The 14,957-nt window shown below is 35.6% G+C and overlaps 2 protein-coding genes across 10 annotated transcripts in view; both read left to right on the forward strand.

Moving 5' to 3' along the window:
- Positions 1 to 8,765, forward strand: part of LOC139751023 (ankyrin repeat and BTB/POZ domain-containing protein 2) — a 280,164-nt gene extending 271,399 nt beyond the window's left edge. For all 9 annotated transcript variants that reach the window (XM_071666107.1, XM_071666110.1, XM_071666108.1 and 6 more), the window contains 5 exons: positions 2,227 to 2,455; positions 2,637 to 2,842; positions 3,096 to 3,389; positions 3,622 to 3,804; positions 4,045 to 8,765. In XM_071666107.1, the coding sequence (XP_071522208.1) occupies positions 2,227 to 2,455; positions 2,637 to 2,842; positions 3,096 to 3,389; positions 3,622 to 3,804; positions 4,045 to 4,245 (1,113 nt within the window). In that variant the 3' untranslated portion in view covers positions 4,246 to 8,765. The remainder of the gene's footprint in view (positions 1 to 2,226; positions 2,456 to 2,636; positions 2,843 to 3,095; positions 3,390 to 3,621; positions 3,805 to 4,044) is intronic.
- Positions 8,766 to 11,515: 2,750 nt separating this feature from the next.
- LOC139751029 (neutral amino acid uniporter 4-like) overlaps positions 11,516 to 14,957 on the forward strand; it is a 65,159-nt gene continuing 61,717 nt past the window's right edge. Inside the window, exon 1 of the mRNA XM_071666131.1 lies at positions 11,516 to 11,737. The gene's annotated coding sequence lies outside the window, so the exon portion shown is untranslated. The remainder of the gene's footprint in view (positions 11,738 to 14,957) is intronic.

The raw sequence follows: 14,957 nt of genomic DNA on the forward strand, positions 1-14,957 counted from the left end.
TTCTGAGTTCGTGATTTTCTTAATTTCGACTTACTTTTTATTATTCCTCACCCAATGTCTCATGGAATCTCCATGCATAAGTTTTTTTCCAAACTCTCACTTTCACCACCCTCTTTCCACCCATGTCATTTCCTCTTTTCCTAAAGCCAACAAACTTTCTCTTTGAACAGCACCAAGAAGCATCCCACCAGCTGCTTCTATCAGCCCATATACATCCACAAATTCCAAGAGTCTCTCCTCTGGATGCCTCTCACTCATTACAGTACATAATCAATAATTCCCATGGATCCTCAACCCTACTCACCTACATATACTTATGTATGACCCTTTCTTAAACCAAGTATTTCCAGTCACTGGCTGATAACTCCTCAAGCTGCTCACCATTTTCATTTATTCAGGGTACTCCTCACCCCAAGTATATCCTAGACTGCCACATCACCCACCCTTGCATTTACAACACCCACAATTAATTCTCATATCTCGTACATCAGAATTGCAGACACACTCTCTCAACTCCTCCTGAAGACATTCACAAAATATTTGTCATCTTTCCCCATGAGCTTACTCTTACTGAGAGCCAGAACAGCCAGGTTCCACTCCCTTTTTCTCAACCTGACTACAGCCATGCACATTCAGATGCCCCATCTTAACCCTCTGAGGAGGTTCAACACTCCTTATTTAACTCCTTATTCTGTTTCCAGCTTTAAAAGTTTGAATATAAGGAGGGGAGGGTTTCTAGCCTGCCTCCATCCCTTTTTGTTGCCTTCCTTGACACAGAGGAGATATGAAGGGAATATTTTTACTTCCTTTGATTAAATAATGTAGGCATGAAAAAATGAATATGATACAAAAAAAGAATGTGCATGGCAATAACAAGCAATTGCTAGCAAGTGGCAGCATTCATCAAGGCATAGACTGTATACAGAAGCATTGCCTTCTCACTGATGTTGAATCCACCACATTTATAGCTAATAAAAATGTGATTAATTTTAGAAAAATTAAAAAGCCATTCTTGCATGTGAGAACACAGAGATGCTGTGAGGAGTTTTCATTTGGAGAGTAAGGTATGTGTGGGGTTAAGAAGGAAGGAGGGTGAGTGGTTTCAAGTGAAAGTAGGTCTGCATCAAGGGTGTGTAATGTCACCATGGCTTTTTGATTTGTTCATGGATGGAATGGTAAGGGAAGTAAGTATGATTGTCCTGGAGAGATGGGAGGACACAGGATTCTAGGGCTGGGAGGGCTTGGAAGGTGAGCCATTTGCTCTTTCCAGATGACATGGCTCTGGTAGCAGACTCAGGTGAGAAACTGTCTGAACTGGTGTGTGAGTTTGAGAAAGTGTTTGAAAGTAGGAAGTTAAAAGTTCAATTTGAGTATAAGTAAAGTTAAGAGGTTTATTAGGGGGATGCTAAAGACTGGTTTGATTGTGTGTTTGAATGAGGAGAATCTGTAGGAATTAGATTGCTTTAGATACCTGGGAATGGACATGGCAATGGATAAAACTATTGGAACTCAAATAAACTACAGGGTGGATTGAAGCGAGCAAAGATAATGCATTGAGGAGTGTAGAAGTCACTGTTTATGAAGGCAAAGATGGGTATGTCCCCAGCAGTCTGTATGGGTGCAAATCTTGGGCCTGAAATACAAAAAATGGAAAAGGGTGAATGTGGTGGAAATGAAATGCCAGAGGATGATATATGGTGTGAGAGAGGTTGAGATTGTATCATAGGGATCCCATAACTTCCCACTTTGGAGACACCACATTTTCCTGCTACTGAAAGTAATGCTACTTTGAGCTTCTGGAGCTAATGGGAAGACAACCTGGATAAACTAGGATTCTTCCTTACAAAGAGGTCCTGGGATAGTTATAAATGAAATAGAATGAATAGCAGGGTTGATCGGGTTAAGGTGCACAAGCAGCTGGATGAACCATGAAAAGTGAGCTTTGTCTAGAGTTGAACTGATTCTTCGTTACCTTCCAAGGGTTTTAAAGCAATAATTTGAATGCTATCACTAGTTACCAATTAGTAGTACCTGAAATTTTTAAGTCTTATTCTTTCTAATTGTTTTGTTGTAATTACTTTATTGCTGTATTTTCTCTCTGGAGGGACATTATTCTCACTTACGCCATTTTACAGACAAGTATATAGTAAACCTATTTTACATGATTTAAGATTACTAATTTTTTCCACCTCATTCTATTTTTTTAACTCATGATTATTTATATAGCATGCATCTGCCAGAGAGGTTCTATCACTGGAAGAAATTCTGGCAGAAGGAGCTAATGGTAATACATGTGACCGAGATCGACGACTTGGGCGACAGGTTTGTATCATAGATGACCCCGTTGGACGAGGTAGTGTGGCTTCCTCTGATTCTCAGGTTGTGAAGTTGACAAAGCAACAAATTAAGACACTTCAGGAGGCAATGTATCACTCAGCAGAATCAGGACACCTTGGTAAGTTGTGAATTTAATGTATTCAATACAGTATACAAAATATACACATTTCACAAAGTTTGCTTTTCTTATTGCAGTACATATCCTGTTATAATATGATTACCTTACAGCAGTCAGAAATTCATATAATTCATGTCATTATAGATTATTAAACTTTTTACTGTATGTTTTTTCATACCAGAAATGACTCTAGACTTGAGAAATTTGGGAGTTCCGTGGACACTACACTGTTGGATGCACACACTGGCAACTGCACATGAGCACCGTCTTGAGTCCATTATTGACCAGCTACTACAGGACTTTCTGCAGGTTTGGCCAGATGATTACTCAGCTCAGTTTGTTGATGAATGCTTGCCGTTACTCTTCACTATCTTCAGATACAGCAAGGTTAGTCTTACAGGATGTTTCTGTACTTTTATTATCAGTACAGAAACTGACATATTTCATCTCCATATATTTCATAAGATAGGCAGTGTAAGGAGTTTTAAAGAATAGAAAAAAAGTTTTACAGTTCCTGGAGTAGTAAAGAGATAAAGCACTGAAAGGAAAGAAGTTGAGATGATATTGCTAAATACTAGATATACTGAGATGTATTTTAGTAATTTTGTCATAATTTTTGATATCTTTTTGGTATCTACAGAATGAGGGCACATCTCTTCTACTAGCTGATATCTTCTCTTCTTGCTATGGCAAAGAACCCATAAAAGAAATTCGTGACACTTCAATTTCTGGTGGAGCTCGGATTGACCCAAAGTTTGTCAACAACCCAGAACTTTCAGATGTCCAGTTCCGAGTTGAAGGGCGTGTGTTTTATGCTCACAAGATTATTTTAGTAAATGCCTCCTCAAGATTTAAGCAGATGTTAAGCTCCAAGTTCTGTGAAGGCAACCCACCAATTGTCCAGATTCATGATATCAGATATGACATTTTTGAGGTAACTTGAAATGGAATTTTAAGATAAGATAGTATGCTTTAAAAACAAAATCATATGTGTTCATACATTATGTATATTTGAAATCCAAGCTTTAAGACAGAGAGTTTATGATTCATATATCTTTTCATGAAAACTATTGCCAATGACTAAGTAAATTCTTTTGTTAGCTTACAAAAAAATCCTTCAGTGATACACAATACTTAGCATTTAAAGACACATTTTCTTCATGTAGTTGGTGATGCAAAGCCTTTACAAAGGAGGATGTGAAAATCTAGAGGTGGAAGCTGGAGATGTGTTGGAACTAATGGCAGCAGCTAACTTCTTCCAACTTGATTCTCTTTTGCGTTACTGCGAGTCTCGTTGCTCAAAACTAGTACACCTTGATAATGTAGTTTCTATGTATATCCATGCTAAGGTAGGTTACAGACAGAATTGGATGCTGTTAATCAAGAATGTTCTTATTTATATGATAACTGAACTGAATACATGAAAAATATTGAATGATAGAGATAGGATTGATATCCACACTATAAAGTTGACTAATTTTGATTTTATGAATAAGATAAGAAACATAAGAATGGAATATTTACCACAATTTTGGTAGTTATTGAATTTTATTATTATCATGGTCATTTGACTTTTTATTTATACACAGGTTTATAATGCAGTGCAACTGCTTGAATACTGCCAAGGCTTCCTTCTCCAAAATATGGTTGCTCTGTTGACTTACGATGACTCTGTTCGCCGTCTCATTTTTGGCAAGAAACTACACAACCATGATGTCTTGGCTGGTCTTTTGCTCACCCTGCAAGCACGCATTAAGGCGCGCTCATCTCCACGTGCTGGAAAGAAATGAACTCATGGAACACAAAACTGGATTAAATTGAAATTCATCTCCCATTGTTGTTATCTAGCACTGTGAACTATAAGAGGTGGCCACTATTTTCCAGAAGGATATGAAATCACCATCTAGGAAGTTACAGTTGTACTGAAAGTTTGAGTTTGATATCTCGAAGTCATATGGGTGAAAAGACAAACAAATCTGCTTTTTTTCTTTACCATAAAGATATACATATCTGTGATGTTTATTATAAAGATATTTCACTCTACTTCATTTATCAAGCAGATGTTAGATGACCATGACCAAATGCTGTCAAAATATTGGATTAGTTTTCCATTTGCCAGCAAATCGGTGATCACATGGAGGTTCATTCTGTTGTGTGCACCAACATGAAGAATCAACCTATTCTATTTGTAATTAGATGAAGGTTGAGTCTCTTCTTTGTACAGGGGGATAAAGTATCGGTATATTTCATTCACAGCCAAGAGAAGGCTCAACCAGAGGCCAAATCTAAACATTATTCTAGTTTCCTTAAGTCTTTGGCTCTTTAAGGCATGGTCTTTTCTTGTACCACTTGGTACTGACCATGTTTGGTTTCACTAACACCCCACAGCAGCCAGCTTTAAGCTTAGTGTACTTCTATTTCACTGAAGTTTAAAGGCTCAAATTCATCTGCATTCTTTACTTTCAAAAGCTGGTCAGTTTAGAGTTCTTTTAAGTTTCATTTCCATAGTATAATGGTCATGTATTAAAGATCTGTTTTATTTCTACATTGACAATATTGGAGTCTGGTATCAATCTTTTGCTCATTGAAAAAAGAATTAACTTAAACATTCAGAGAAGAAAACAACAAAATCTGGCTTTCAGTGGTTTGGTTCATTTTCTGTGCTTCTTGTGTGATAAAGCCAACAATAGTCAGAATCATGGTAAGTGCTGTATCTCTGTGCTTGCTCGATAAGCATAGAGCATTTACTGTACACTATTTTCAGATAATGTCTTACTTCCTTCACTGGCCAAATGCTGTCTAGAGTTGAAGGAAGTTTACCCATTTTGCCAAAATAGATGCATTTTGTATTCTTTATTTCATAAGGATGAATCATAACCCTAAACTGGTCTGATAAAGGCTTGTCAGGACTTAAAACTAGCCAAGTGAAGAGACATTTGAACTAGAAATGATTAAAATATGAACTCAGAGATGACATCAAAGATGTTCCAGTAATAAGAACACTGTTTTCAAATACTTAAAATTTCTTCCTCTATATATCAGAAAGAATGGTGTTAACAATGGTAATGATTCATTATCATTTCACTAATTACTATCTTGTGTACATTACTGTGGAGAGGTGTGAAGTGCTGCAATTTACGTATAAAGTGAAACTGACTGCATTTTTCACAAAAGAGAATTGAAAATCTTAAGGACAAAATCATATGTAATATTCAGAAAATGGTTGCAGATTAGTTGAATCTGTAATTGGAGATAAGACTACAGGAACATTCACTGTACTTTGAATGAAAACTGAAGAAGTGTGCATCCAAAACTCAACCTCAGGTTGCTGATCAGGAGTTCTTTAGTGTTTTATATTATTTTCCATGAAGATTTTACAGTGATCTTTTACAGATATTCCGGTGGCTCTAAATGATCTTTTATATGATCCAGAACTTAAGCGAACAGTACACCTGTCCAGTATTTTGGATTTGTGCCAAATTTTGTGCCAACTTGTGAAATACTTCTCTGACAGAAATAGTTTTGGATATCTTGTTCAAAACACTGTGACATTAATATAAACTGATTAAAAACAGTGATCCAATAATGACTGGTGACCATGCCACTATTGATTGGCAAGTCTCAATGCTCAGTAGATCTATGATGTCAGTTTAGTTAATTTAATGGAAATGTCATAAACTGTTGCAATATAACCAAAACTGACTATTTTGGTGCTCCTCTATATAAGTATGCCTCTCTGGGATCCTAAACAAATTTTTTCCATTTCACATTCATACTGTACTTGGAATTGTAAAAAATTAACATGAAGTCTTGATTCTTGCATTATAGTCAAGGAACCATTGTTTTTGTTAGTTTTCAGTTGTTGGAGTATTACCCCTATTATGTTTACCATCATATGACATGACTGTTATCTGCATTACACATAACTTTGTCAGAGTTAATTTTGGATTTCTGTGCAAAAGTTCTGATGTCAGTTATGATTATACAAGAGGAAATCTCATGAAATTAGCCCAAGTTTCTATTTTGTGATGATGAAACTACACTTTTTATTGTAAGTGCTATTATTTGCTTTTAACAGCATCTTATTTTTTTAATTTATCCTAAGCAGATTTTGGTTGTCTCCATCAAGTAGACATGTATTCCTCATTTGATTTTAAAACTGTTTGTATTCTTTGCCAAATATTTTTATCACAGTAACATAATTAATATCTGATGTAAACTCTAAAGAAAATGTGGGCTTTACTACATTCACCTTTGTATAACCATAATTAAAAATATTGTTATCTGATGAAATGTATAGTGCAATTCAGAATTATATATAAAGAGAATGACTGAATGATCTGTAAACTAAATTTCACATCAATACAGAATGATAGAAAGCTTTTTATAGTTTAATATCGCCCATTGCGATAACATTTATTCTGTGTAAATCTTATCCATTTACCAATTCTTATACCTCATCAAGCTTCAGATGCCCCTCAAAATTGTAAATATGCATAGTCTGCTATCATTTGACTCTGCTACCCCTCCCCCCACTGTTGTACAATACCACTACCTCAGGTCTACGTGTGTCGTCCTGTGTGTCTGTTTGTCTGTTGTTGTTGATGTTTTCTGTACATAGTATTCACTGCCAGCTAGAATTCTACAAGTGCCAAGCAGTTCTTTGCTTAACTGATGCACTGAATATGACAAGTGCTCAAGCATTCCTGTTACTACCTGCTATATATAAAGCAGTTTGTACATAAATTAACTTGTAATATTACTTTTTTGTTTTACCATAATTATATAGCATTTAAGCTTTGAATTTCATTACAAATTATTCAGTCTTCTTTCTTGGATATTCATCTTTTTTCAGCATTTTCATTTGTTAGTAATTTCAGTTTACAGTTAGCACTGCAGCAGATTTTCATGAAACATCTTCATTAGCTTTCCAGTTTTTCATGTGCTAATTTCATTTTAACCATATGGTAGAACAAAGCTATCATTTTCCTGAACTCGTATTACATATCCCACTATCAACAACATTAAGCCGTACCATTTTACGTTTTTTTCCAGGGGATGATTTTCTCCTAAAATGTGTTGGAATACTTTGTAAGCTGGCATAAGGTTTGGTGTTGCAATGCAATAAATTGATATGTATGGGCAAGCTATGTCTTAGTCAATAATCAGTTATATTTAATGAACCACTACAGTATTGCATTACAGCTGGTGCACCTGTTAAATTTTAGCCAAGTTGGCCTGCATTTCTGGTTGATCTGTCATTTATATAATTCTAAGAAATAGTCAAAACATCAGAATTGCTACAGCTCTGTATTCTTATAACCACACACTCCTTGACCATGTAACCTCACTGTTACCATATCTTTTCATGTCGTTCCTTGGGGAGATTAAATCACAAGCTTTATCTTAAGGTTATCTGTTTTATAGATTGTTGATTATTTTTATAAAATATAATTGTATTAAATCCAGATTTGAAAAAAAAAATCATAAAGTATTTGTGATTTACATATTATTTAATCCTCCCAGACTCATACAAGTTCCTACATTAGCCTTCTACAGTTTCAGCTCAGGTGCTCTAGCATTCTTTGTTCCACATTTTACACTTAACATCAAAAATACATTCAAACCATCATATTTTTTTACATATATTTATTATTCTGTATCTCATATCCTTGGGGTAAAATAATGACTCTTTTGTTGTAGATTCCTTCATAGTTATCAGATGCATTGATTATGTTTATTGCTTCTCAAGAAACTGCCTTTTTTTTTCTCATTAGGTCTGTGCTGATTATTCTCAAGGTGTACAGTGATGGTGCACATTTTCCTAAACAAAAGGGATATAATGTACAATATATGAATATAAGGACCTATGTATGATATCTTGGTGTCCTATATGTAATTAGTTTTTTAAGAGTTCTGTTTTATAATGAGCTATATATAGGATATTTTTAGGTTCATTTTTACTTTAGTATAAACCTGAACCTATTGGAATTTTATTGCAGCATAGTCATAATACAGTTTATCACCTATACTGATTTACTTCCCTTTTCATACTGTAATGCAGGATTAGTGTGCAATGATCATCGATCAAGAATGCCTGCAAGTGCACAGTTGTATCACCTCTGACTTAGCAGCAGCAGTAGGTGATGGTGTCAAAAACTTTGATGATACATGACCAACAAATGCCTTAATGGTGCCTCCTCCCCTAATGGAGATGAGCTAAGATATGAACACCCACTGATATACTCTAAAAGTAATAAGCTCTAAGTTAAGTGGTGTATACGTACTGTCCAATAAAATAACCAAGATATATTACGTTTTATTTCATATCATGATGAAAACACTTATACCTGGGAAAGCAGCACTAATGAAAAAATGCTGTGTATCAGTCTAGAAAAAAAAGTTAACCAAGATACAGTCTTATCACACCTGAGGAAATGCTATGTTTCAATGTGGATCAGTCTAGAAATGTGCAGGTAGGTAATCAGTCTATACCTCTCTTATTTGAACAATTAATCGATTATCACAACATAGTGCTGTACTATGCTACCTTCTTTACTAATGATCTTACCCTATCCATGCTGAGGTAGCACATCAACATTCATTAACCCAAGTAGCCTTAAGAGAGTGGGAGGGAATTATTGTATAATCCTTTTACATCAGGAGTAATATAGGCATGTTTAGTGATTGGGCTAGAGCACGTACTTTAGTTATGTACTTGTCTTTTAAAAAAAAGTGAAGGATTGATGTCTTTGGTGATGGGATGCATGACATATCCACATTCATCATAATTTCTGACTTTCCTGTAAAGATTTCATTCAGGCATATCAGTCCTGCTAGGTATTTCTTTTCTACATGTTTCCCATCTGGTGGGTAAGGAGAGAACCTTTGCTTTGCTATTCCTTTTTTTTTTTTACTGTTTTTAGATACTTCATCTAGTTCTATAGTTTTAAGGCCAGACCAATGACTTGCGCCTTGGACTTATGTGGTCTCTGTATCTATGCAACTCTTTCTTTACACTGATGAGTAACTGGATCTCTCAAGAAAAAGAAACATTTGGTTTTAAATGGTGAAGCCTTGTAACTGGCTGAACTTACCAGTTAGGGATAACAGAAGTAAGTTCCGACTCCCAAGAGGTTACGCAGCAAATGAAAAGTTATTTTGAGAGGCTGTATAACTAAAAAGTACAGTCTCGTCAAAGAGCTCTCTCCAAAGGAATCCACATCTTCCTGCTACTGGAAGTAGCACAGCCTCTGAAGACATACTGAGCAACACGAACTCTTTCTTGGAAAGAGATTCTGGGGTAATTATGAATGTATATATATATATATATATATATATTATATATATACAGCGACAAAGCAAAAAAAAAAAAAATATATGTGCTCAGTCATATGCTTTGGCGCTACGTCGCTAACGCGGGAAATTGCCAATAGGTATGAAATAATGTATATTCTATCTCTTTAACATGTTTGCCATTTCCACGTCAGCGAAGTAGCGTCAAGGACAAACGATTGAGCCTCGATGTATAAAACTTGTTTGGATTTTCTTCAAACTTTATTTTGAAAGTAGCACAGGAGGGGAAGAATTTCAGCCACTTCCGACGACTTCGTCGCCTTTTACGACGCTACCTCGCTACGCGGGAAACAGCGATTAAGTATACCAAATATATATATATATATATATATATATATATATATATATATATATATATATAAATATATGTGTGTGTGTGTGTGTGTGTGTGTGTGTTACCGGCCTCTGTCTGCTGAAGGTTACACTGCAATAAAAAAAAAAATCACTTTTTATGAACTTGTACCGCTATCAGGTAATGAAACCCTCTTCCATTTCATCCTGTCCTTGCTACTGAGAGTAGCATAGCTCGAATAAACGTAAAAATGGTCTTTGTGTAATGAAAATCAAATAAATAATTGATGCACCCCATGTGACGAGAGTACCCAGCATCACGTGACACGACCCGGCGTTACCAAGGCCATGTTGTTCATTCAAGGTTATTGGGCGATAAAATGTACTCCCTCGTTACATTAACATTTCCCAGAATTATGATCTAATATTCCTCACTAGCGGGAAAGTAACGAGCATTGAGAACCATGACGTTATGTAAATGACCACTAGAGGTGTGTCTGAATGCAGTATCCAAAGGTCGAGTTAGCAGCATAGAAACATGTGCAGAGACAGTGGGAACATACACAGCCGAGAGACCATGGCTGACTCACTGGTCCCGCCATGTTACTTGGTCGTTGCACACATGTGTTCTGATGTGGTATAAATCCACACTCAACTCACTCACTCTCTCAGGACTCCACGGTATGGCTAGCATCTCAACGGAACTCCAAGTTAAAGAGCTAATATATATATATATATATATATATATATATATATATATATATATATATATATATATATATATATATATATATATATATATATATATATATACATATATTATTTAGACGTGTCTTGGAATGGACAAGTTTTAAAGGCGAGGTGGATGACGAGCAACACAGATTGCATTCACGATGAAGCTAAGTTACAGGAAAGAAACAGTAGCCATTGAATAATCCAGAGGTTTTGTAAGTTTCTAAACCGATCTAATAATTTCAATACTGTACCATACAGTCCTGTAAACAGGAAGAATATGTCAAGTCGATAGCATACAAAGCGTGAAATTAAGCAAGAAACGAATAATTAGAACAATATAAAAATAACCCTGTAAAAGATAAGTGAATATTGTCAGGGTCAAGAAAAGTAAAGAAACAACGAAAGTAGAAACCAGACAAAAAAAAAAAAAAGTTAAGAGAGAGCCTGGTGCCTGAGTGCAACACTCCTTCATATACGTAGATAACGACTAACAATAAGCGCACAAGTGTATATCATATATCTACATCAAACTTAATCTTAGACGAGAAATATCTTATTTGGTAAACTACATGTAACGCAGGAGATCAGTCATGGGGTAGTAATTTAGCACGCAGTATTGCCAACACCCGGGTCAGGTTTTATCAAGTACCTGCGTACTCCCCAGAGGACACTGACTCGGCCAGTCACCCATTGGCCGCCGTAGAGTGAGGTTGTACGATCTCTGCTGCGTCGATTCCCTGTTTCTCTGGTTTTGTTGGTGGGTGAAAAAGATTATGGCAGATACCTTGAAATCTGTAGAGATAAGCTGAAGACTTTAAAACAAGAGGACTGATGTCACAGAACTACTAAGATTTGGATGACGATTTGTGAAGAAACTGCTGCAATCAGCTCATTAAAACGGTTAGTCAGCTTCTACTTACAATGATAATTCAGAAATTTTATATTTGATGATAAATGGTTGTAATTGATGCTATCACACACACACACACACACACACACACACACACACACACACGTATTCTCCATGTGTGTAAAGTCACCTTCAATGGACGTAAAGGAGTACATTCTTGTCGAAGAACTTCTTAAAGGAGTCCAAAATTTCTCTGCTCCTGGTTGGAGTGCAGCCTTGGAGTTGCAGAGCCAATACATCAATCATATATATATATATATATATATATATATATATATATATATATATATATATATATATATATATATATTATAATTATATAATTATTCCGCCTGGTAGAGGGTACACCAAAGTCTGCCTCAGGGAGGGTGTACCATCGCTGGTGGGAGGATTGCAGTACAAATCTTTTCAGATCTTTTTTTCTCCATTTGAGTGTCAGTTCCTGGACACAGCGTGTATTGTTAACGCATACATTCGAATCCTGGTGGCGGCAATCGATCCACAGTCAACCCAGCTGTTCATCCACCTTAGGGTTGGTCGATAAAATGGGTACCTGCGTTAGGTTAGAATATATATATATATATATATATATATATATATATATATATATATATATATATATATATATATATATATATATATATATATATATATATATTCAGGGCAACTGAAAATGTCTTGATAAATAGACGAAAGCTTGGCGCCACTATTATCTCTCTATTCCCTGTGTTTATTTGGATTTAATCCCCATGCCACCACTTTGATTATATATATATATATATATATATATATATATATATATATATATATATATATATATATATATATATACACGTAAATATTGCAATAACGCACACTACCATATACTAATCTCCAACAGCCACGATCGAATCCGGGTCCCCTGTATATATATATATATATATATATATATATATATATATATATATATATATATATATATATATTGCCTACACACCACAGTTCATATGACACGAAATATCCTTCCATGCGTAAGCAACATTGATGATACAACTTAGAATACTCTTTATACATGTAGCCTAAAGTGCCAGAAATAGTAATAGTTTAATATAACTTTAGCTGTCAAAATATCTTGTAATCTATTGATCTCCTTACCTCCTCGAGACACATGTTTAAGATGATACATTTCGTAATGCTGCTGGGAGTTGGATGTTGTCACGCTCATATATATATATATATATATATATATATATATATATATATATATATATATATATATATATATATATATATTCTTTCAAACTATTCGCCATTTCCCGCGTTAGCGAGGTAGCGTTAAGAACAGAGAACTGGGCCTTTGAGGGAATATCCTCACCTGGGCCCCTTCTCTGTTCCTTCTTTTGGAAAATTTAAAAAAAAGTAATGAGGGGAGGATTTCCAGCCCCCCGCTCCCTCCCCTTTTAGTCGCCTTCTACGACACGCAGGGAATACGTGGGAAGTATTCTTTCTCCCCTATCCCCAGGGATCATATATATATATATATATATATATATATATATATATATATATATATATATATATATATATATATATATATATATATCTTCCTACTTTAGATATACCTGCTTGGGTATTTTCTTTTATTTTTCTTTTTTATTTAGTTTGACAACCCAGTTTTTGTTCATGATCCTTTACTAGTAATATATATTTTTGCTTTCGAAACAAGTACGTTAAATTCTGCTTTCATTGTATTTGGGTCAAATGGCGAAGATGTGAAGAGATAATAACATTTGTGGTCGTAGTTTATGAGAGCCTAGAGTGACGATTCTTGTGAATAAATACGAATTTCCTCTAAATTTTTAGATTACCATTTGGTAGAATATATCGGCAACACATCCCGCCATTTTAGTGTGGCCAGAAATGAAACATCTGTTAGTGCAGCAGATGTTTTGTAAGTTTATATAAAGTGTGATGATGTTTTGTATATGTTGAAGAGCCTCGGTGTTGGCTGTTCTTTAAGGTGTAGAATATTTGAGCAGCTTGGGTTACTCTCGGGTGGGTAGGTAAAGTTGGAGATGTCAGGTGGTAGCCAGAGTTTCTTAAGGTTCAACTTCGATAGGCTTTTGTTGTGGTGAAGGAAGTATATCGCTGTATAGCTAACATCTAATGCATTCCGTTTTACAATGGATTTCTTGAATCACCAGAATATTCATCTCCATCCCTCTCTTAACCTTTTTTTCTTTTTTCATTGGTGGGTTAAGTTGGGTAAAGGTTGAATACATCACGATACATCATTGACGCTATTAGTATATATATATATATATATATATATATATATATATATATATATATATATATATACATATATATATATATATCATAGCCTGAGCCAGGCACCTATTTTATCGACCAACCCTGGAAAGGGTGGGGGGGATGAAGCGCCGGATTGACTGTGGGCCGAATGCTCCTACCAGGATTCGAGTCTTAGTGCTTAACACGGGGCGGCCCGTGAATGCGTCACGGACAGGAATGCTGACAGCGACGCTACAGACGTCTTTCCAGTTCATAAAAATGCTGAATCGTTTTATTGCTTCAAAGTTTATTTTTACTGTTAGCAATGACAGGTTTTATGGCAGCTGTGAGTTAATTGCTCTCACTCGCTGAACATTATTGATTCTGTACTGCAAGAGCAGAGAATTATTGATTATGTACTCTAAGGGCCGAAAATGATTGATTCTGTACTCCAAGGGATTGTATTTGAGTTTGAAAAAGACCAATAATTCGTTGTTTTTTTTATATAAAGATGCCAGAAATTTAGTATGTATTATTTAGTTTCCGTGGTGTAACGTTCAGCGTTCCCGATCGTGATGCATCCTCGGGTCGCGCAAGGTTGGAGAGCATAGGTTCGAATCCTGGTTACGCCAGTCGATCCACTAACAACCTAGCTGTTCATCCTTCTCTGGGGGTTGATCGATAAAATGGGTACCTGGCTCAGGATAGTATATATATATATTTTTTTTTTTTTTATACTTTGTCGCTGTCTCCCGCGTTTGCGAGGTAGCGCAAGGAAACAGACGAAAGAAATGGCCCAACCCCCCCCCCCATACACATGTATATACATACGTCCACACACGCAAATATACATACCTACACAGCTTTCCATGGTTTACCCCAGACGCTTCACATGCCTTGATTCAATCCACTGACAGCACGTCAACCCCGGTATACCAC

Source organism: Panulirus ornatus, chromosome 10, assembly GCF_036320965.1.
Source record: "Panulirus ornatus isolate Po-2019 chromosome 10, ASM3632096v1, whole genome shotgun sequence".
Classification (NCBI taxonomy): domain Eukaryota; kingdom Metazoa; phylum Arthropoda; class Malacostraca; order Decapoda; family Palinuridae; genus Panulirus; species Panulirus ornatus.